Source organism: Solea senegalensis, linkage group LG18 (genome assembly GCF_019176455.1).
Source record: "Solea senegalensis isolate Sse05_10M linkage group LG18, IFAPA_SoseM_1, whole genome shotgun sequence".
NCBI classification, from domain to species: Eukaryota; Metazoa; Chordata; class Actinopteri; order Pleuronectiformes; family Soleidae; genus Solea; species Solea senegalensis.
In genome coordinates this window covers 15896478-15921864 of record NC_058041.1, presented here as the reverse complement: position 1 = coordinate 15921864, position 25387 = coordinate 15896478, and the positions used below count along the sequence as shown (strand labels likewise).

Sequence of the window (25387 nt, the reverse complement as noted above, 5' to 3'; positions counted from 1 at the left end):
TCACCAGAAAATGAGAGTTCAGGTTTCATCGTGACATACTGATACATGCTCGATATCAATCCAAACATGGCTACCAGTGAGGAAACAAGAAAAAACGGGTTTTAGTTTCATTAAATCTGTGCCTGCTGAAGTGTAGCCTAGAAAGCTAGACGCACCCTTGCGGTAGCAAATTTAATTTGCAGCCAGGCTTCCGTCCAGAATCTCCTCGTTAGCTCGCAATCTGCAAAATCCAAACTTGTTGTGTATAGAGTCGGTGGGCGGGCTTAACATAATGACGACAGTTGCAACCACTCCGCGTGTAGTCTCATCTAACTAACATACCTCGGTGATGCTGCTCTTCCAGGACTTGCAGGGTTATGGCAGAACTTTTTCAAGGCCCTGGTTGTCTTCGACGGAGTAGGCTCACGGTCTCGTTTAGCTGAACGACGTTCTTTTCAGCCTCCACCCAAAAAAACTTCAGTTTCTGTCTGGAAAAGGAAATCAGTCAACTATGTGTCAGTACACCATATGACCTGGTCTATCACTTCAATTTGCCACCTCTTGTATATTTATAAGTGTTATAGTTATGAGTATGAGCTGCTGGTGGAGTTATTTTCCAAGACAGGAGGTTTTACAGTATGTCCTCACAGGCCACCATAGACCAAAATGGTTCATCATCAAATGCATTTGACTCAAATACAATACACCAACTTTAAACGTAACTCGAAAACTGTAGTTAGAAATGCATGTTTTGTGTGGTAACACTTTCCTTTCTTTCATTTGTAGATCGTTGTCATGCATGCATTACTCCTCTGCCTACGTTACAACACTGCAAATATATATAATAATATGTAGTCGTTCAGAGTACGTATACATGTGCACCGTGCATGTACAGCACATCATGGGATACGTATTTGATGTAAATGGGGGAAGAAGTGTCAATATGAAAGATTAAATGGAAGCAAGCATCCGTGATAACAGCGGGTCTGCGTGACCTACATCGAGGGAACATACAGGATGTAGGATACAGTTGCATGTCATCCAGTTTCTCCAAGGGAGATTCCAATTTCTGTTGAACACACACACACACACACACGTATGGACACATTGTGGCTTCAGTAATGGTTAAGGAGAGATCAATGCATGTAATTATGGGTAACAGGAGATGAAACCATCTTTAACAGGCAATTGATCACATGTAAGACTGATACAGTATATGACTGCGTCGACGAGTCAGCAAATGTGTATCCATGACATCAGATGACGTGCTGTACATACATTATTTGGACTTGTCGGTCAGAATATTCGCAGTGTTCGTCTCCTCTGTGTCGTCCCTCTCCATGAGCTCCTCCTCCTTGATTAACACTCATTCTCCATCCCATTCCCAGGCCGCCACTGCAGTGCAAGTGTAACTAAATTCTGACTCTAGGTAGGTATACTCACCACCTGAGAAAAAAAATCTTACTGACATCGTTAGATATTGTGGTATAAATCAAATTAGGATTTCTGTGAGGCTGGGCAATATGGCTAATAAATCATATCCCGAGTTTCTCTCAGGTTGTTTCTCTGGCCTTGTGAGAAGTTTTCTTTGGAGGTGTTTGTGCTTCTCAAAGGAGAGAGACAAACACACTCTAAAATGAAACATCTGCTGTATTTCATGATAATACACAATTTAATGATAATAAACAAAGAAAGTGCCTGTAAATGTGGTCCAATTCGGCTATGACACAAAAAATGTGAGATTTCATGAACTGATGTTTTAAGAATTATGTTTTTTTGTTGATTACATGTATTGTTTAATCAATATATGCAATTTGGCTTATAACATTTAATGTATTTATTGAATATAATAAATCATAATATAATATGATTATCAATGCAACAGCCTTTAACACGACATGATGACATCTTGTCTCACGTCATGATATAAACATAATATCCATATATTGCCCAGCCCTACTCCTCTATACAGAAGTTTAACTAAAGTCTGATTGTAGGTAGATATACATTAAGTCTCTATAGATTAAGTCTGACTGTAGGTTGGTTTAAGAGGTAAACATCCCACTAATCAGACCACCAATTATGATACTTATTAATCACCCAGTTATGAGAAATTTCGGTAACACTTATTATTAGGGAACACATATTCACCATTAACTACATGCTAACTAACATATATAAGTAGCATATCAGCCCTTTATTAGTAATTATTAAGCACGTATTAACACCTTATTCTACATAACCTTAGTCTACCTCTATTACGACATGAATTAAGATTTTTCCTAAATAAGGTGTTAATACATGGTTAATATTTACTAATAATGGGCTAGTATGCTACTTATATGCATGTTAGTAAGCACCGAGTTAATGGTGAAAATGTGTTCCCTAATATAAAGTGTTACCGAAATGTTGTAGTTTTGTTCTCTTCATAATTATTATTATTATTGTTGTTATTATTGATTTTATTATTATTGTTAGTAGTAGTATTATTATTATTTACATGGTGGTAGCATTGTTGCCTCACAGCAAGAATGTCACCGATTCGAATCCTTATCCGACCGGAGGCCTGCTCGGAACCAGTGACCTTCTTGCTGTGAGGCAACAATGCTAGCCGTGTGGCCATATATTTGTTATATTCGGTCAGAAAATCGGTTAAATCAATGTGCCCTGATTTCTGCTCTCGCAGATGTAACTAAAGTCTGACTGTAGGTAATTCTATGATTCGTCTCAGGAACGAGGTCATCACTGATTACAGTGACAGCCAGACTCAGACTGTCCCACAGCACACAACCACTGCTCATGTACATTTACAGTCACAGTAGTTCAGGAGGAAGTCGCTGAGACTTGATTACCTTTCACTGCTGGAGCTTTTTTTTTTTTTTTTTTTGTCATCCTCTCTTAAAACCCTTCTGGAAGATTATCGGGTCATTTAATCCTCAGGAAAACAGAGTAACACACAGGTTTCTGTTTGTTTGCGTAGCAGCGAGCCAGACCAGCCATTTATACACTTTAACCCCCAGATGTCACTTTCATTTTAATAAGAGTGGGATTTTTTTACTGGTAATGAAACGTAGCACACAATTTAAGAAGAATGACACATTTGAAGATTAAAATCAAATGATTTACCGTACGTACTGACAGCTGAGCTGTTATATATGTTATATACATCTGTAATTCTATATCTATGACACTGATGTTTTAGCGTCGTCGTGGGAAGTTTATGCCAAAGTTGTAAATGTTAAAGTCACAAATGATGTGAAAAAGCGCTGCAGTGTTTGCGCCGTCCCGCGAAACACGCTTCAACTCGCGTGTCCGTTGTAAATGCAACATTATATGTACTGATAGTACGTAGTATGTTAGTATATTATATTTATAGTGCATTATAATTTGTGGGTCACACATGGTTCCACACTTTCTATGTGGAGTTCGCATGTCCTCTCAAAGTCCAAAAACATGGCGAGGTTAATTGGACGCTCTAAATTGACCGTAGGTGTGAATGTGAATGGTTTCTTCATCTCTATTTGTTTGCCCTACGTTGGACTGGTGTCTGTCCTCTGGCCTCTCGTCCTTTGTGAGCTGGGATTGGCTCCAGCTGCCTCACGACCCTCATGTGAAGCTTTACAAGTTACACACTGGACCTTTAACAGTTCTGCTTTGTCCTACTCAGCCCCTTTAACAAAAGCATCCTGGCCGTTTGTCTTGCTATATTTGGCTGTAACATACCTAGGGAATGTTTTTTTTGTCCAGACAATTCAGCTCCTCAGAAAACTGCATGACAAGCAGTCTATCATGAAAACTGTACTGCGTTGCAATGCGGCTCATGTATCTGAGCTTAAAAAAATACTTTTATAAATGGTTTAATTTGGAGTGGTGGGGTTGGAAAGTGTGCACCGCAGTGTTGCCATATCTTCTCATTTCAGCAGGATTGCACAAAGAGTGTCAAACTCTACCAGTGTTGTGTTTTGCGTCCTGATTGTGGCCTTGTGATGGTTGGCGCTTGTCACAAATATGTAGTATTATTTGTCTCATATAGGTTTTATAACTTCAAACCAAATTGGAGCAAGTATTTCAAACATGTAATAAAACTCCACCCATGATAGATCAGTCAGCCATTGTTAGGGCAGACGACGTTCTACCTACCAATGGTGTTTTCCACTTCACTGACAACACTCAGCACAGCGCCACCTTCTCTGTGACTGCTTCCTACACCGCGAGGGGGATTCACTGTCTGCATGCTCTGAAGGTGCAGTGGGAAAGGACACAGAGGCCAATCTGTTAGAAGGTAGAACATGTGGCTCCAGCAAGCGGAGCCTCACGTGTACAGTGTATATGTACCCACACTAAAGTGACCTTTGTCAGTCAATCCATGTGTCATTTCTCACTGTCAACCAGCACAGGACGTAATTACCGGGAGATAGAAGTGTTTCTTATTGTTGCCAGGATGCCATTATGTGTTGGCCATTTGAAGTTTACAGGAGCAAGGACACAATTGGCTGTTTTCAGAGTGTCCTGCACCGCACATCTATGCAACTTCAAACCTCAGGTGGTCAACTTGAGTGAGTTTGTGTAAACCTGTGTGATGACGTCGGCCTAATAATTGTCTAAAACACCTGAACATTGCACTTTATTGGACTTTACTCGATACAATATCGGGTGCTTTATTCAACAGGCCTTTTATATACGAGTTTTATATTTCTTAGTGTTGAATACTCTTTGCTTTTGTTTTGAAAAAAGAAAAAAGAAGACATATCATAACTGGCATTTTCTTGTTTTGTCTTGTCTGTGTGTGTCTCGTCTCTGTCTCTGTCTGTCCTTTATGTGTCTCTATGATTTGACATTTTACAATTCCTTATCTGCTGACTTTATACCCCTCACTTTTCTGCACCTTTACCGTTTGATTTCTTCTTAATAACGTGCAACACTTTTCATGTTCAATGCCACGTATCCTCCATCACGAACCACATAACTATGGAATTTTATTTTCGATCATGATTCATTTTGCTTTTACTTGCATCTCATATTAAAACAATACTATAATATATTGTCATGTATCGGTCAATGGTTAAAATTATTCCCTAAAAGCAACAAGCTATGAGAAATCGCGCAGTCTCAACAACATATCGGGAATGGCAGGGTCGTCGCTGCGGCTTGCTCCTATAACTAGTGCGCCCTTCGAAAGCTATGAGGCTCCGGGACCACTGCGCCGCTGTCGTTCCCCCATACCCTCCATTTTGTAGCAGGGAGGACGTTTATGATTGGCTGATGCGAAACACAGTGGATTAGTTCTGGACTGACGGCTCTGACGCCTCCACTCGGATTGTACAGTGTGCAAAAAACAATAGCAATAAGAAACGAATGTAGAAAGAAGAAGGACCTCCTGTGGTTCACGATGCATGCGTCAGGTTAGCTGATGAAGTGGAACTCACGTTTTAAATACGTAGAAGAAATGTAAAGCGTAAGTGACACGGATGAAAACATTCCGAGTTACGTTCAAGTAGAACGAGTGAGTATTTGATTCACACGGAAGAAAAACGATGAAGCTTCTGAGTATTAAGTTGTTATAGTACAAGAAAAAAGTCGTAAACTATTTACAAAGAACAATAGCTGTAAAATTGTAGGAATAAAGTTGTAATATTTAAAGAAAAAAGTTGTAATTTTGCAAGAATAAATGCGTAATATTACAAGAATGAAGTTGTTATATCACAAAGAACAATAGATGTAAGATTGCAAGAATAAAGTCAGAATATTATAAAAAAGTTGTTGTAGTAATACATGAAAAAAGTTTGTTTGTATTTGTTTGAGCTTCACAAATAAGGAAATACTTTGTCTTTTGTTGTCAGCACTACATTGAGTTTATTGTGAAGAAAGAATCACACAGACTTGGTGGAGGAAATGTCTGCATGCCGTTCAAAGAGGATTTATAGTTCCTCAAGAAAACAAAAAAAAGACACTTAACATTTTGGATGTGGAGGCAGTGGAGACGTCTAAATTGAAGCTCGCAGGAACAATAATTGCAACTTGCATAATTGCAAGTGTTTTCTTGTAATATTTCAACTTGAATCTCAAAAGCTGACTTTTTTTCCTCTGATGTAAAAAAAACGGTGTTACGTAGACTGACTTTTATTTTTGTGTCCCGGACCAAACTGAGCTCACAACACTGTCCATGAAAACCCACAGTCAAACTTTAGTTCATTTAGCCAAAGAGAAAAAAAAATACATTTATAGATCAATGTTGAATAGGTTTCTACTTGATGTCTTCTGTGTATGTTAATATATGTACAGTGAATCCTTTTGTTGACTTCTGTAAGTTATCATGACATCACTGAAGGAGATAGTAAAAAAATATAAATAGATTTAGCTTCAGTTAAAAAGAATAGTATTATACAGTGAGATTTCAACTGTGCAGCCTAACAGGACTTTTGAACTGTAGTTAGTTTTATTATAATGCTGTTAATATCCCATAGATGCAATTGATCTAATAGATTAATATCTATATATGGGTACATTTATGCAATCAGAGTTAAAGAAAAACTGGCTGACGTGGACAGTCGTGCAAATCAGTAATAATCAAATGCAGTTTAGAAGTTTAAAAAGTGTTCTAATTACCAAAATAAAATTTTAAAAAAAATGACGCAAGAGGATTAGGGCCATAATAATAAAAGTAATAAAACTCTAAAAAGAAAACCTATATTAATTGCAGCGTAATTAGTTGAATTAATGTTAGTTTGAATAAAAGCAAGCACTTTACCAACAGTCCTAGTTAATAAACACAAATAATGTGAACTGAGCTTCTTCATTTATGTTTTTAGTACGTTTTTCTATTCAACGTTTATCTAAGACTGTTGCAAATCATTAGTCTATTAAAAGAAATACATGATGCCAGTTATTTTCTCATTTATTCAGTCGACAGCTGAAGTTTTGTCTTCCTCAATTCACCGTATTAACCTACAGTAGACAATAGATGACTTGTAAACGGAAAATATGACACATTTACATATGCAATAAACATGCAATATTTATTTGGAAAACATGCCGTGCACATATGTAAATATGCAGATCTATTTTGAGTCCTGAAGACACACACGCACACATATATATATATATGTATATATAGTGAACAGTCTCATGTTTATCTCTGATTAACTGTACGTGTCACGAGCCATTTATCTCGTTTTGATTTCAGGTCTTTTCAATGTTGTGGTGGAATTTTTCATTGTTTTCTTCACTTTTACCGGCCACGGGTATTTATTTGTTTTGTATGGAACTGTCATGTCTCATGAGAAAATCACGCTTTAATGAATTGTTCTTTGTTTTTAAGCAAACAGAGAAATGTTTGGATATATAAAAATATTGTAATTGCTTTAGAATAACACAAGTTTGTTTAGACTGATGTTCATACAATAAGATGTGGTCAAAACAATATCAATGTGCTTCCAGACAAACTTTGAAAAACCCATAGATGAACAGTATTATGCCTGCAGGTGGAATCACAATAACATCACTTGAATGTTTGCGTGAAAGGGTTTTTAACCATTCGTTAAACCAAGTAATGATTATGTGGCTTCATCAAATACAGGTCCATTGTGTATAATTACAGACTGAAGTTACCACGTGCAGTTTTGTATGCACACAATATTGTATCACCATCATGTTAGTGTTGTCTGAAATTCTTTGTTTCTCCAGTGACTGCAGCTCTTCACTGTGTCACACCGAGCACACTCAACTTGTACAGTGAAAATATAGTGGACCTCTACGATCCGACATTTAAAATGTAATAAAATAGAATTCATTTTGTGATCATATAAGAATAGAGAGAAATAGAGAGGAATTGTAAGATGCCACAATGTGGATGTTACAGTTTACATCCTTCAGTTTAACCACTTCATTTGGAGTGTACGCAATATTTAAAAAATGTCCATACATGCACATCTATCTTTTTCTAAAGGGATTGTTCAGTTTTTTTTAAAAAAGGTGCTTGTACTGGGTACTGAGGCAGCGTGAGACAGACATGCTTACAGGGAAAACACGGCTATTAGACAGCCCTTTACCACTCCAACCACTCACTTCCCCACACCAAAGTCCATTTAGAAAATCAATTTTACATCAGGGCACACACTGCGGATGTGAGCTGAAAGGAATACTTCACCGATTTGCATTTAGCTTTGTATTACTAGAATAGGAGTAGTATTTTTGAAAAACTGTGCCTACTAACCTCGGTTTCCCCTGAGTCGAGAAATATCTTCAGTCTTTTTTTTTTTTTACGTGCCCACCAGTGACACTGGACCTCATTCCCAGAATGTAAACAGTGTCCGCCATCTTTGCTAGCAGTTCCGCTAACAGGACCAAGTGTCACTGTAATTCTAGTTCGAGTTCTAGCAATACAAAGCTAAATGCTAAAGCTACGCTTCGGTGAAGTAGTCCTTTAAATAGTGATTTTCCGTATGGACTTTGGTGTCGGAGAGAAAGTAGTTTGGAAAGTTCAAAGCAACTCATGTAGGAGATTCTGAAGGAAAGAGAAGAGGCAGATGTTGTGAGAAGTGCCTCTATGAGGCGCAGAGGCTCTGAGCTAGATTTAACTAGCTAAACCTTCCAAGCAATGTTACATAGCTCTGTAGTTATTATTGAATATGCACATTCGGTGTCTGTAACAACACATGTGAATACATTAAAGTCATGAAAATGAACATATCTATGCATACTTTGTGAGTGTGGACAGTGAGGTGTTCTGGTTACACACATTTGTTCATTATTTGTAGTAATTTCATGTAAATCATGTTTAATTATGTTTAATTCAACAGTCTAAATAGCTTAGCAGAAATGTCTTTTCTTGGTTTGTCTGTTGTTGGACATGAACATGAATGAATGAATGCTAATGTGAACTTGTACTTTTAGCACTGTCTGTAATACTTAACAATGAAGGTACATTAAATAACAATAATATACATGATGTAATAAGCATTTACTAACTGCTCATTAATGTTTTAACTCAGGATTTAATAATGTTATTCAAGTTCAGTAAGGTTTTCATTAATTAATACATTATTCAATGTTTGTAAGGCTACTGGTTACATCAGCTAAACAGTGGGAGTATGGAATCAGCATTTATTTACCATTGTTAATCTTTATTAATGCTTCTTAAAGTGGATCATGAATGGCTTAACAAATGATTCACAAATATATACATAACTTACATGAGCTTAATTTACCATGGATTAATCATTGTTAGCATCAATGGAGGATAATACATTTAAAAACTAGCAGGGAGTTAACAGCTTTTACTGACATTAACAGTAGCGTTATAGATCCTTGGACAATATATGAGTGAATAACCTCATTAAACTTAACAACATGAATAAATGGCAGGTTAAAACATTAGTTAACTGTTAGTAAATGCATATACCAGCAGTAAGTAATGCTAATTAATGCACCGTTATCGTAAATTGTTACTGAATATTGACATCAGTTACACTTCTATTGGGATTATAAAATGAAGTGTAACGCTAATGTAAAACAGACATCCCAAAGCTAAATGACCAGAGTTTAAATGGCAGTTGTGTTGACACTGACTTCTACAGCATTTACACTTTTCCTGTGAAAAAACCTCAAGACAAGCTTAATATCACATTAAACACCTGCATTGTGTATGTATAGGGAAACGTAAGTACTTACTAAGTATGTAAAATTTGCTCCGGATAAAAATAATAATAAAAATCGCTCTGGTTTAAGTATTTTATTGTAAATTTCTGTGAAATGAAAATAATTTCTCCTACATTTTACACACTGGAAACTTTAAGTGATAGCAAATATGCAGTACGTGACAATGGATAAGACCAGACAGGCAGTGATACATAGTTATTATAGACATTATACACATTGCCACTCAATGATATGCAATTTTAAAAGAATAAAGTCACAAAACTTGTCAAAAAATAACTAAAGAGAGAAAGAAAGGATTAGAAATGAAGATTGTATTTTGGTGTTGTGTGGGTTAGGAAGAAAAAATGGAAATAAAAATGATAGAGAAGCTGAATTACATTTAATGTGTGTGTGAAAATAATAATATAGATTGTGTTCAGGAAATAGAATTTTGTAACAATGTAACAATGGATAGTGAATCAGTATAGAACAATATGGGCTTTCTCATAGTTGTTTGGAGGTTGTATGAGAGCCTGGACTCTCCTCTAACCCTTTAAACCCCATAACATTTACAACACGACTCGAAGTGAAAAGATCACCTGTGAAGAACACTGTGCTGTGGAAAGTGACAGAAGAACACAGTGACATGAAGAGTGGACTGGACGAGCTAATGTGTGGCTTATAGAAACATAATGTACTTGTGACGCCGCACCAAAGAAGCGCTATATCCCCCTGTAATGATGTGTCGTGTCATTTGCTCCTGTGTTTGTATGATGTTGATCCTTCAGCCATGTCACAAAGATTCCTATTTGTATGTCCATTTGTCAAAAATGTGTTGTTTTTTTCCATGTAATGTATGATACACACACACACTCACACACACACACACACACATCTTCTCTTTATTGTCTAATCTAAATGTACGTTGGCAGAGAGTCCTTTCTTTCTCATTTGTGTTTCTTCTCTTGTCTTTAACCTTTGTGTCGACACTGAGAGGTGTTAGCTTTTAAATTTCTGAACTTTATTCTGACATGCAAAGTTAACCAGCAGTTTACAGGTAATGGTAATCCCTGATTACTTCCCTTGTAGTAAATGTTTTTTTTTTTTAATAGCGCTGTGGAAATCCATGCAATTTGGAAAATTAAAAACATAGTTAAAAAAAAGGTCAAGATTGCTTTATATTAGTCGAGTGCTTGTATAAAACAATCTGGATACATGTAATGTTGTAATGCTACCAATTGAGCTAAGCTTCAAGTTCACTGATTTGTTTGTAACTGTGTGTGTGTTTGTGAGCGGAACACTAATGACTGTCTGTTTTTGTCTTTGCAGTGTTAAGTTTCTAGCATTCGCCTTCTCTATAATGAGGAGTCTCAGTAACCAGTAAACACAAATTTGCGGCGGGAGCCACGTAAGCGGCGTATGTGACACGGACGAACAGTTGAAAGGAGATCTTTTGGGGGTGACAAGAGAGAGAGACCAGAGGTTAATCATGAATTTAAAAATCACATGGTCTGCTCCTCACATTGTTACCAAAGCAGCCTCTTGGAACTCTTTTGGAACCTTTTTATTTTGTTTTGTTGTTTTGTTTTTTCCTCCTTTTTTCTTTTTTTTTGGGAAACAAATGACTGAGCATTGCACTGACACACTTTGGGAGAGAACAGGACTCCTGGTTAAACATTCCAGATGACGTCTCATTATTCTCACCACCTTATATGAAGACCAACTCGGCGCCGCCTGCAGTGCTGAGCAACTGTCTGACAAAAAACACACCCATCTTCACAAAGAACTGAATGAACAATGTAGCATCTCTGCTAACATCTTGTAGCATTTGTTGGCTGGGAAATAACTTGACTTAGTCTGACATCGTCTGTTCAAAGACAGAGGAATTTATGCATACAGGGGATCTTTTAGATGTCATTTTCCTCTTAGGTTCCTTTCCAGGGAAGAAAAAAAAACAAAGGTTGAAAGTACGTGAGAGACAAAGGATTGGTCTTAGTCGTCAACACTTGACATTCCAAAAAAAGAGAAACGAAAAAAGAAGAAGCGCGATGCAAACGGTGCATCTGAAATCAATCACAAATGCACAGCACCATGCTACAGTTCCTTATCCATGTCGAGCAGATGTACAGCGCATTTTACCACTGAAACTATGTCTTCCATTCACTTTCTCTCAGACTGAAACACTGCCCTTCTCACACCAAACGAGATAATCAACAACAACAACAACAACACGCGAAGCACATGTAGCATCAGCTCCAACAAATCATGTACGACATCACTGGACATTGACACTGACCTGGCAGGAACGTGGTGGCAAAAGACTGATCTTTATCTCTCATGTACTGACATGGCTCCGCCCCATCAATCCACCAAAGGTCCTGTAGCGTGACCTTGCTCGTTGACCTGTAACGTATTGTAGTTCAAGAGAAAGGACGAGGTTTGTACTCACCCTCGTTCTGGCCACCGTTTGGCACAAAGTCATTCCTTTAAAAGTAGTTACTGCCACTAGCATCCCATGCCTATAATGCACAAAACGACAGACTCAAGGAGACAGAAGTCCTAATGAACAATATTCAAGCTTTATTGAATATCACTGGATATTGGCCTGGTCTAAATTATGAAAAGGACCCCCCCCACCCCCATACTATGAAGGCACTTTTTAGGTCACATAAAACTTGTCATTAGTAGGAAACTATGTGCTATCTGTCATTATGAAAGGGACCAATCAAATAATTGCACCACCCGCCCCAACTCAAAGCCCAACACTGCCAATTAGGCACAAAATACCCCAGATGTATACTGCCCCCAGCTCTCTCTTGTCCCTCTTGCTGCCAACGACTGCCTCACTGGCGAGTCAATGTCAAGATAAGGATGTCCCATCAGGGGAGAGCGAGACCAAGTGGACCATGACGAGAACAAGTGTGAAAGTGTACAGAGAGAACAAATCTATATTTTGATAAACAAATCTACTATCCATGGCTTTGGAGGACGTTTCTGAGCAGAAAAGATCCAAGAATGGAAACGGAAGGGGGAAAAAATATTGGATGCAAATGATGGGGGGAAAAAAAAAAGGAGATTTTGGCATCACAAGGTGAACGGAGTCAAAGTCCTGGAGAAGGATGTTTTGTCACGAGGGGAGGGCACAGGTGCTTTTCCCACAAGCACCAGGGGAATGAAGGAGAGACGATGACAGACTCTGGGGAGGACAGAAGGACAGGAGGACAGGAGGACGGACGCTGAGATGAACAAATGGAGAGAGTAAAAAAAAAAAAGATAATGCATTTTTGTAACTTTGTTTACCAGCATGACTTCTTTGCATGACTGTCTTTTCTGCAAGCCCTTAGTTGAAGACAAGGGTGCTAGAGATACAAAAAAAAGTATATATAAAATGAATTTAAAAAAAATCATATGCAATTAATGTTTTAAAAAAGATTATAATGACAGAGAAGAGCTATATTTTGTTTTGAAAAGTAAAAAAAAATGTGAATATTGAAACCTGTATGTTTGCAAAGTACACCCTGAACTCTGTTTAGTTTGATGAAATGTCTCCCTCTACTACTACTGCCCTATATGTTCCTCATTCCTATTGTTTCACCATGTTATGCACTGAGCAGTATATTTTCTAACCGTTCAGTCAGACAGCCGATCATTTCAGACTTTGCCAAAACGTGCATTTGTGCAAAGATTGTCACGAAAGTTATTTTTTATGTTTCTTCCTTGGTTCATTTGCACAACGATACCGAAGCAGCAGCAGCAGCAGCAGCAGCAGCAGCAGTGTTACAACTCCAGCTCCACGCAACACAACTCATAGTTTGCTTTTCTTTTCCTTTGGCAATAATACAAGACCTGTCACATGATTGTAGCAGGGCACATTATATGGAGCCTTAAGAGCATCTTCAACACCTCAATGTTGAAATGATCCAGAAAGGCCTTGGATGTGCCCGTGGTAGGATTTTGCTGGGAAAGGCAGTTCTGGTCCTCGAGTGCAACTGCAGAGGGCTGTTTCACACGCGCAGGATTAACAAAGCTAGGATTACTGTGAAGCAGCCTTGTTCTCTTCAAATCAGATCAAGTCCGATACGTTGGCAACTTATATTTGTTCTTTGAAGAGAATAACCGATAAGACAACAGGATTATTTAAGACTGGTTGTTATCCTGGTTATCCACAATACATCTCCATGGCAACGTATGCGTCGTAGAGATCACTGCCTCCGAGAGGAGTGGAGGCCCATTTAAGACAGGATAACTGGAAAACCCACCTTCCGTGAGGCGTGAACAGATGTAGCTCAAAATGCCAGACCAGTGGTTCAGATTCAGTGTGATAATAGCGTCTAATTGCTTTTTTTTTTTTTTGTCTCCTAAAATGGAAGCAACAGCCGTCATATTGGACGCATACAAAAGCCGCTAGACGCCGGTTCTCTCTTCGCCGCCGCGGTAAACTGGCCTGTAGCGCAACCCAAGGGTGGGAAGTGTGTGATTGGTTCCCTTTTATCATTTATAATCACTGGCAGACTCAACTACCGTGGAGCAGGTTTTGTGAAACAGCCCTCAGGTTCTCCAGCGTACTACACTGTATTGGCCAACAGAGATTTCAGGTTTGCATGGAACCAACTGCCTTTCCAAAGTTTTTGTCTCGTTCAAAGGACTCAGGCATGATGTTGGCGTGTGTGTGTGTGTGTGTGTGTGTGCGTCTGGACGTAGGTGTTTTGCTATTTTTGTTTCTTAACATATTCTAGTATATAGGCAACGATAATGTGAACACCTCACAGTGATGTGTAAAAAAACGCATGCATTATAACATTATGATAATATCCGGAGGGGGACGTATCCCCACAGTCTTGACATGTCCCCTTTAGCCTCCTACTATTGTTTGTCATGAGCCTAGTCCTGATAACTATGAGCACTGTGCCGTGTCGTAGAGCAGAAACGTCTTCCTCTCAGAGACAACTGGAAACTACTCGCACACTCACAGTGTCGGCATGAGTGTGTCAAAGTAGCTCGCCTTTCTTTTCCTCGATGGCACCCGTCATTAACCATGGAACTACCGACCTACCGTCATCCCGCTGGCTGTAGTCGACCGCTCTCGAACCACACGCAGCAGTCACGTGGGCACCAATCAAAGAGACCCAGAGCTTCCAAAACAACGTCAGTAAGGTCCTTTTTTTTTTCTTTTTTTTTAAGCCTCGTGAGAAAAGGGAGAACGCGAGCGACAACCAGTGTCCACCAAGGAGTGAGCGATGAAATTAGAAGTCTCATTGTGTGAGTCATCCTTGGTTTGGTTTTATAAAGTGAGTTTCAGCTGGAGTTCCTGCTGGTTCAGGGCTCAGCTCAGGCAGCTAAATGGTCCACAGTTGCAGTTGGAGGCTCACTGGTATATGAGGCTCAACAGTGTAATGTAGACAACAGAGACTTCCCAAGACTCGTGTTGGCTCTACAGTGGTTTTACAGGGTCTTGCTTCTGTCTGGTGGCAAATACAAATCATCCATTGGGGTTTTCATTTTGTTCATTTTGTTGCCCCCCACTTTATTTTTTAAAAGAAACGTACAATTTAGTTCCCTTATTTTGAAAAAAAAAATGGCTTTAAGAGATGTTATTGGATATTTTCGAGCTCAAACAGTTTGTGCTCTGCCCTGCTGTTTGTGTTTTTACTGCCAAGTCCAAGTGTCTTTTACTTTTCTTCGCCACTGTTGGGTTTTGTTGTTTCTTCATTCTCTGCATTGTGGCTGCTCTGCTTATGTCAGGCTAACGAAAACAACAACACGAGAAAGAAAGAAAGAAAGAAAGAAAGAAGATGTCTTTCCTTTTCTACTGCATAATACTGCCACTCGATTTGGCCACGTTGAACAGAATGAGTTACAATGTTGAGTGTGCCAAGTCTGTTTTATTTTCCTCTCTGTCAGTTAGTATCAGACATGTTCCATGTGACACTAACACAAACACATTTATATATATATATATATATATATATATATATGTATATACACATACACATACATATACATATATATATATATATATATATATATATATATATATATATATATATACACATACACATACATATATATATATACATACATTAGGTATGCAATCGGCATCACAAATGCCACTGATGGACACTTACTGTATTGTCATCAGTCCTGATGATTGCAACCACACATTCTACAGAGTAATCACTGTATTATCATTATTATTATCATTATTATTATTATTATTTTAACAAAGTGAGGAAATGTAATCACCCTGGCGAGTTGTTTTTTTGGTTGTTTTTGTTATTTTAATCAGAAATAATGTGATACTCACCGTACTAATCAAACCCACCCATATTCATCCATCTACCGCGATAGATCATGCATTCATGTAAGCATTCCAAAGATTAAAGATGTATGTTCATCCCACATACCATCACACTGTATAAAACAGACTTAGGTATGAGTCCATTGTACTGCGGTCTCAGAGGAGAGTGAATGGGGAGAGGAGGTGGTCACTGGAGCATCTGGTTGTGACTTATGCCGGAGTTTTATTTTTTTGAAAAATGTCAGAACACAAAGAACAGCCCATTAAGAACTGTATAAAGTATATTTCAATGGAATGTTCATGATCTATCTTTTTATATTTTGAAGAGTAAAAAAAAAAAAGAAAGAAGAGAAAATAGAAACATATCAATAAAGTGTCATAATTGAACATATTTCTACTATCGAGACTTAAAATGTATGAATGTCAACGCGACCTAATGTGAACCAATCTCCATAGCAGCTTGAATGAATAACCGACTAACAGTCAAGAGATGCTTTTTTTCAGAGACATTAAAAATGGCTTCAAAATCATTGAAATGAACTTAAAATAAATAAAAAAAATTAACATCAATTTGGTGTCCTTTTGTGTCACATCACGCCACGCCCCTGTCATGTGTGTGTGTGTGTGTACTACACACGACAAACAGCACTCTTCAACTCGGTGAAGAGAAGTTCAAGAGGGAACGGATGATGTCGGTAATAACGTCAATAGGAATAGCGTTAGGTTTATTTAGCGGAGACAATGACGAATGTTCAGAAATTGGTATGTAATATACGACAGAATGTTAGAGCCAAACGGAAGAGAAATTAAAGTCATCTTTCCTGATTATGAGAGTAAAATCAGGATATCATAATATTATGAGGAAAAAGTCACAATAGTATGAGAATAAAGTAGTAATATTAAAAAATAAGTTGTCATATTATGAGATTTTTTAAAAATCATTATTTAATGAAATGAATTATCGTTATTAATATAATTATTAAATAGCAACAGATCATCATGCTTAGCTTAGTTCCACTCCTTGAGCCAAATATTTCATTTAGCACTAAATCAACAGCACACAGATGGAAGCGGCATTTCCTCTTCCACACAAGAGAGGATTTCCTCCAGGTTTGTGTGATTCTTTCTTCAAAACAGACTCCGTGTCTTGCACAATCTTTTGTCCTGACGCTAATGATGTGTGATGTCCTTATTTGTGTGAAGCCCAAACCAAAATATAACTTATAACTTAACTTAAGACTTCATTCTCGAAATAAAAAACTTCAGCTAATACTCCAATACTGCTAACATTTCACCATTATTCAGTTATTTATTTCAGGAAACTCAATGCACTGAAAATCAAAGTCTGCGACACAGAAGTAGACGATGGTTCAGAGCTCAGTGTCTCAGAGTAGTCTTTCAGTGAAGCTCCTCTAATACCTCTATAGAAGTATGTACTAGATATATATGTCAGACTGTTTTTATCAAAACAGTAGAGATGTTGGAGAGTTGTTGTGCCAAACAGTCTCAGACAGACTGACAGAAGAACATTTGACCAGGTCCCCACAGATCCGGAGAGATGGTGGAGGTGAATCCCTGCTATCAAACATGCTCAGAAGAAGCAGAAGAAGACGGAGCGGTGGGAACCCGTCCAATTCCACGACAAAATATGACCGACTCATCACTGCACGGCTGCATGAAACTGCCAAGACTTTGTTTCACACACACATACACACAAACAAATGAGTGCCTCGGGACTTGTAAAGCAGTTGTTTTCAGTTTAACTGACTCATTAGAATCAGTAAATTAAAAATATTTGAACAGGACCGGAGCACAGACTCCGTCTACAGTCACTGAACTGAAATTTAGCTGTCGTAAATACACCAGACTCCTCTGTTAAATATTGAGATTTTAGTCATTTCCCTGGTAATTGGTGGAGATTAACCCACGTTTTTAGGATTGTTAAGTCTTTTTAACTGATCTACAGTTCGGCATTGTTCGGCTTGATTTCGGCAGTCTGATGACGCCTCAGCTCACTTGGAACCTCGTCAGAGCAGGTCCTGAAAAAACTACCAGGGACCAGGTTCTATGCAAAATAACCGCGCCGAGTCGAGTCAAGCCGGTGGAAACACGCCATAAGTCATGCTTCAGTGACAACAACACTATCTTTAGCCGGTAGACTCCAGAGTTGAATGTTTGTCACAAAGCCAGGTTGCGTCCACGTGTTTCCCTCCAGGCTCTTGTAAACTCTCCGTGACTCTCTGGGGTAAAGATGAAGGGAAGTTAACCAGGAAGTTGAAGTCTCCAGTAATGTCCTCTCGACCTGTTTCCAACCCTGTAAAAAGCACATAAGGATAAAGGATCTGTCAAGTTTCGCGACGTATTGGTCAATCATCCTGGATTTAAAGTGCACAGTGAACTCTGACAGGTTTGAATCCAGCATCGCTCCCATTCGTTTTTGCCGCATCTCAGGCTGCCAGCGTGACCGAGGCACGTGGCGTCCGGAGCTCTGTTCAGGGGAGCCGAGCTCCCCTTCACTCCCCCGTAATTCGAACCGCGGTAACATCCTGTACTGACAATGGGAAACACAACACCACTGTACAGGGACTGGTATATCATTGGACGATTCAACCCCAAAGTCTTCCAAGAAACTGAAAGACATCTCATTTAAGTTGTGACGGGAAGTTTAAAGCAAGTCTTTCACTTGCAGCGTTTCCAGGAAGTTGTTTGATTTGATTTAAAGCTGCACAGACGATGATATCATTGTGATCATCTAAAATAAAGACATGTCATGGAATGATAATCTATCATTTTGAAGACGACTGTAACTGTGTCATGATATTTGAGAATGGTGAGGTAATATATTCCTCTATGTCAAATAACCTCTTATCTTCTAGAAACCAGACCTGACATGTCGTACTTTAAAACTTTATTATCAATCAGGTATAATGAGTATAACTGCACAATGTTATTATATCAAATTAGCATTGTCATTTCAGAACATGCTATGAATCCTGCCCACATTGGAATGAGGACTGATGAGTCATGAACTATCACTGTCTGTTTCAAATGTGTGTGCTATGGTTTCTCTGTGCTGCTGCATGACACTGAAGGAATTTACAGCCATTTTACAAAAACCACAATATCCTCTCAATGCTCGTCATAAAAGTGTCACGTGTCTTTTATGTACACATCATTTATCAAAATCAGAATACTCTAAATCAACTAAAATGACACTCTTAATAAGGTTAACTAAACACATACACACACTCACATATATATATATATACAATAAGCATTAACATGAAATATAAACATTATAGAATGTAAAGTATGTACAGAAAAACAGTTAAAGTGACCTTTAAGAGAAACGGATTACATTTTGCATCTTCCTCTGTGAGGAAATGTCGGCAGAGGCCTCTTTCTTTGTCTTCTTTGTGCAAAAACATCACCACCTCCCTCTGGTGGTGATACACGGTAGTGTCTGCTTTGGCACATTTAAACAACAGTGAATCTGAACGACTGGTTGATTCAGTATTTATGATTTGTTTGTGTTTTAATGAAACAGAAACATTGTTCTTCATCTCTTTCATTTCCACCATCACTAACAGTCATTCAATATTATAGAATATTATAGAACAACAACAAATGAAGCTCTGGAATTCTTTAAAGAATGCCATTAAATTCTGCTTTCTCTGGATATAAACATGTTCTGGTTCGTCTATGAAGACACAAATAAAATAATTTAATAATCATTTAATCAAAATAAAAAAATGTTAATAATTGAACATTAAATAATTTAGTTTAAAGTCATTTACTCAACATATTTTAGTTTACAGACCTAAAATAATAACTATTTTTTATTGTGATCTGGGTCACAACAGTTTGCCATCTGGAGTGGGTAACCGTGTAGACATTTATGAATTTACAAATTTGATAGACATAACACAAAAAGATAATTTAATTGTGTTTATGTGTGTGTGTGTGTGTTGCAGAAACAAACACAACAGCGGAGCCTTTTCTGCCTCAGTCCTGTGTGGATTCTGCGAGGAAAGTCTGTCGACAAACAGCTCGCCGCTGTGTGTTATTTGCTCGTTTTCGTTTATACATATACACTGTAAATAAAAACACTATTATAGCATTTCAGTTTTAGCTCATATATCTCACATATCTGTACTTTATTGTGGTAACTTCAGTATTTTTATGATTGCACCACTCAGGATAATCGTAGTTAGTATTTATTTCATTACGAACAAAACGGAGCATCAACACAGAAGGTTATCACTTTTTGTATCCGGTGTCTTTTTTTCTAAACTCATAAACTCATTATACCAAACTGACCCTGAAGGTCAACCGTACCTTTTGTGGTGTGGAGTGGTACTGCAGGTAAGTATAACATAAATATCAGGATATGACAGTTATATATATTTCTGAGAACCTTTGCTTTTACTCCAATACTTGTCCCTGAAACATCTTCGTTACTACATAATAAAAGTTGAGCTGGTGACGTAATGCCTGTTTGTTGTCGCTAGTTGTTTTTAAGCGGCACTAGCTGTTAGCTTCAGATTTTGGCTCCAAGTGGACTTAAAACGCACCAGCTACACCGAGGCTTTGGTCTCCGGGTTTCAGCTCTCAGCTGAGCGGTCAACTGGTGAGCTAGCGAGATTTTGTTGAATTAAAACACAGTGTGACGTCTAGAAGCTCCACAGACTCCCATAGTTTCAAAAATACAAGCAGACACAGGGAGGTTGAGAGAGTTTGTCACCATTCATGACAGAAAATTCATTTTAATGTCATTCACCTGTACATATTATTATGCTTTTATTGTTAAGAAGCCACAATAAATGCAAAATTGTAACTGCTCACTTTGTGTGTTTAAATACTTTTACTTCTAATACTTAAGTATATTGTATATCAGAAAATGACTTTTGATAGTTTGAGTAATTTAAAAATAAATAAATAAATGAAATACAATTTGATAGTACAGTAAATGTCAGGTACTTTAAGACTCTTACTCAAGTAACATACTAAAAGGTGATTTTAACTTCTACCAAAGTCATTTTCTGGTAAGATACTTGTACTTTTACTCAAGTATCGCTTTCAAGTACATGTACCATGTACCATTGCCTTGACTGAACAGATGCTTTTTTCCCAACACATTGAACTATTTTTTCTCTTGACTGGCCCCTTCCTGACCAGACTAGATGTTCTGTGGCCCCCAGGTTTTAGGGTTAGTTTGAGACCCCTGTACAGTATAAAGTGATAGGAATACGAAACTGGTTCAGCTGACCCACATATTAAAATTAAACAATTAACAGCTATGATTTGATGTTAATGATGTAGTGGAAAATATGGATACAATTTTCTTCAGTAATACACTTAATTAAATAAGACTGAGCACTGTGAGGTGCATCTGTCAATCAGAGTACCATGCTCACGCCACACGGTGCCAGGCAGTGGTGACATTTGATAGTGAGAGTGAAGGTTGTCTTTTCCCCTGGCCAAAATGGAGGGGAAAGGACAGGGAGGGGTAGGAGGGCTCCGGCAGAGATTGGATTTCAACAGGACAGCATTCCCAAAGAATTTCAAGATAGACAACGTGAGGCAGCGAGGGACAGGGACAAGCTCGTGGATGTTCCCTGAGCAAACAACTGGAAACACAGGTGGAGCACGACCCACTCAGAGTTTGGCCGGACTGGCAGTGGACGTGTGTGCGAGTGTGTGTCAAGGACAGCGGACAAGAACCGTGTGTATGACAGATGGACATGTTGACAACCTGAGGAGCCACAGAAGACCAACAATGTGATGTTTCATCTCCACCACTCGTATCTGTCAGCAGCTGCTTTACATTTAGTGAGTAAACACTTTCATTTGCTCTGCACCAACATGGTTTGCTCATGATGTCTCTCCACATAGGTCACACTTTAAATACACTTTGAGTATTTTAAACCACCTGACACTGCTATAGTATCTTTCCTTACAGTCATTGTCTTCTAATGCCATCCACAATGTTTATCAACTGGAAACTATTGTTGGAATATCACTCTGGTTTCAGACACGGTTTTCTTTGCAAGTCCAGTTGTTCTCCAAATTCCCAGGAAAGTGTTTTGCTGCATTCCCTGCACTGGGATACTGAAAGGGATGGACAGCAGTGACCCGCATGAGGTTGAAAGAGAAGCCACGTGGAAAGAGAGTGATGGAGAGAAGGATAAACGGCTGAAGAACCGGCTCAACAGAGAGGAGAAAGGGGTGAAGGAGATCAAAGGAAATCAGAAAGAGAAGAGGAAAGAGAACCGAACCGGGTCTCTGTGGAGGAGTGGATGGGCGTTGAGTGAAAGACTCGCCATCAACGTGTCAGGGATGCGTTATGAAACCCAAGTTCGCACATTGGCCCAGTTCCCTGACTCCCTGCTCGGTGACCCCGGGAGGAGGTCTCGGTACTTTGACCCTCTTCGAAATGAGCTCTTCCTGGACCGGAACCGAGCCTGCTTCGATGCCATTCTGTATTTTTACCAGTCAGGCGGGAGACTCCGCAGGCCAACAAACATACCGCTGGACATCTTCATGGATGAGCTGATGTTCTACGAGCTAGGGGAGGACATCATAAACCGCTTCAAGGAGGACGAAGGTTTTCCGAAAGAGGAGGAGAGGCCACTGCCGTCCAACGAGGTCCAGAAAAGACTGTGGATGCTCTTTGAGCACCCAGAGTCATCATCGGGCGCTCGCATCATAGCCATCATCAGTGTTATGGTCGTGGTGGTGTCCATCCTCATCTTCTGCCTGGAGACTCTGCCTGACTTCAGGAATGAGAAGGAGATGCGGGAGGTAGGACATGTGATGTTGTCGCAGTATGAGGGAAAACAATGTCAATTTTATGGCCTGAGACCAAAGTATTACTTTCATCTTAATAAGAGTCCACACAGATAACCTGGTTACCGTAGCAAGGCAGACATGTTCATCCCTCACTCACACTGGGGTCACATGAGCCTTATTATTATATACTGTATGTTTTGGGTGATAGTGATTTTAAACCAATATCACCCACACAATGCTGAATCTTGTATATAAATAAATAAACATTCTCCACTTTGACAAAAGGCTTTAGTCAAATTTACAGTCAAATTACAACAATGTAATCTTGAGAAAATGGGGTTGAAGAAAAACAAGTAATGAGTGTTGGACTAATACTGACACTGAATCTTGTACATAAATGAATATTCTCCAGTTTTACAAAAGCCTTTAGTCACATTCGGTCTTTCTTTGGATAATTTAGGGCGGAGATTAATGAAATTGGGTTGAATTGAAAGAAATGTTCAGAAAAAAATGAAAACAGTAATATCATAGTGAATTATACGTTTTTCTTTTTCTGTATCTTATATATAAATCAAACAACAACAACAACAACAACAAAGCACAGTAAGAACAGTACAGTCGCACTGCTTTATAGTAACTTGAATCACACCACCAGGGTCTAATGCCTTGAATGAAGTGTGTGTCACAGGGAAACATGATCACGTTGGAAGCAGGTGTTTAAGGGTAAACGGCCAGTTCGTGAAAACTAACGAGGAAAAATACTGACACGGAGGAAACTATTACCCAATATGTCTGGAAGCAGACCAGAGAGAGGGTGAGAGAGAGAGAGTGAGACAGGCTTATGGTGTGATTATTTTAGACGGCTGTTAAATTTGATACACTGGATTCAGGAAGTGGTGAAGAGTACGGGGGGAGTATCAGGTCGAGCCTGGAGTACAAATAAAAGGAGAGAAGGCAAAGTCCTGGTGAACAGACAGTTTATGTGTGTTAATAGAAGGTCACACACTGTGCCCGGACGCACAGATGAAGGGTGAGCCAAAGCCATCCGGTGGCTTAAAAGGGCTCACAGCATGAGTAGCATACACTGGGTCATGTTAACACATTCCTCTAGGACTGCTGTGCTAGGCCCGGCTGCCTTTGCACGAGCAAGCTGCCAGGAAACTGCTGTAACTTATTCCTGTGCGCGTCCTCTGCAGACCCACTGAACTACATTGGCTACGCTAACATGGCCGCGGTGGCGAGAGAGATGGGATAAGGGACCTGTGATAGCGGCGAAGGTGGAGATGGATCAGGAGTGGTGCAGCAAGACACTCTCATGTTTCCCAGTGGAGATCTCACAGGTTATATTTAGTCTTAGGAGAACCCTTCAAGCAGATCAACACATACAAATGTCCACCTTTTGAAATAAACACTGGCCCTGGCCTGCTACTCACAGCTACACAGAATACGCCAGGTTTATTTAAACAGTGCTGAAACTGAAAGGTTATATATTTACACACAGTAAATGCTGAGCGGATCCTTTCATGGCTATCATAAATTTTCATGATGTGGAGTGAAAGGCATTTTAAATAGTTGATGTAACGCTAACTGACACGGAAGATGGAAGGACAGGACATCTGTGACTGAAACATAATGCTGTCCATGTCAAATATAAAGTTGCCAAAAGTGAACGACACAGGCTTCTGAAATTTAAGTACTTTGCTGCTGGGTCTCCCTTAGATATAATACATGTTTTTATGGTATACAGTACATTAGTGCAATTAGCTTAGCTTACCAAACTGATAAGAGGAGGAAACAGCGAGTGTGGTTCTGTATAAGGCTAAGCAAAAACGGGGTGTATTTATATGTTAGTTCTCTTAGACTTAGACTGTCTCTGTCCCCGGCTAATGGTGTGTTCCATTTGCAGTCAGAACTTGGAAGTTCCTGTGTAAGGAAGTCAAATTTCCAACTTCGAAACTTGGTGCAACCTCACGAAACACTGTTACTTTTACCGTTAAAAGCTCTTCTGTCTTATTGACTTATTCATTTTTTTGTCACATTTTGAACCAAATACTAAAGTATGACTTTTTTATCAAATTTTGGACTACATTCTATACTATGACTTTTTTGGGTTGTTTTGGATAACTTACTATACTGTGACTTCTTTGACTGATTTTGGACAACATACTAAAGTGTGATTTTTTTGACTGATTTTGGACAACATACTAAAGTATGACTTTTTGACTGATTTTGGACGACATACTATACTATGACTTTTTTCCGATTTTGGACAACATACTATTACTATGACTTTTTGACCGATTTTGGACGGCATACTATACAATGATTTTTTTAAGTTACATTTTTGACGACATACTATACTATGACATTTTTGGGTTATTTTGGATAACATACTATACTATGACTTTTTTGACTGATTTTTGACGACATACTACAGTGTGACTTTTTTGACTAATTTTTTACTTATATTAATTATAAGTTATAGTAAAGTCAGACTTATAATATGACTTTTTTGACCGATTTAGGACGACATACTATGGTATGACTTTTTTTTACAGATTTTGGAGAACATACTATACTATGACTTTTTTTGACCGATTTTGGACATACTATACAATGATTTTTTAAGTTACATTTTTGACGACATACTATAGTGTGACTTTTTTGACTGATTTTGGACGG

At 38.6% G+C, this 25387-nt stretch overlaps 2 protein-coding genes across 9 annotated transcripts in view; both read left to right on the top strand.

The window, feature by feature from the left end:
- LOC122758922 (potassium voltage-gated channel subfamily C member 1-like) overlaps nt 1–15406 on the top strand; it is a 51548-nt gene extending 36142 nt beyond the window's left edge. For 3 of the 8 annotated variants that reach the window (XM_044013329.1, XM_044013328.1, XM_044013321.1), the window contains one exon: nt 10945–15406. In XM_044013329.1, coding sequence (XP_043869264.1) covers nt 10945–10958 — 14 coding nt within the window. In that variant the 3' untranslated portion in view covers nt 10959–15406. Of the gene's footprint in view, nt 1–1367; nt 1409–5061; nt 5757–10944 lie in introns of those variants that run through there. The other 5 variants (XM_044013324.1, XM_044013330.1, XM_044013325.1 and 2 more) reach the window with 4 other exon arrangements.
- Nucleotides 15407–21505: 6099 nt separating this feature from the next.
- On the top strand, nt 21506–23960 carry kcna7 (potassium voltage-gated channel, shaker-related subfamily, member 7). Its single transcript, XM_044014482.1, has 3 exons — nt 21506–21745; nt 21948–22717; nt 23817–23960. The coding sequence occupies exons 2-3, from the start codon at nt 22034–22036 to the stop codon at nt 23958–23960; spliced, it is 828 nt and encodes a 275-aa protein (XP_043870417.1). The 5' UTR covers nt 21506–21745; nt 21948–22033.
- The last annotated feature ends 1427 nt before the right edge of the window (nt 23961–25387 follow it).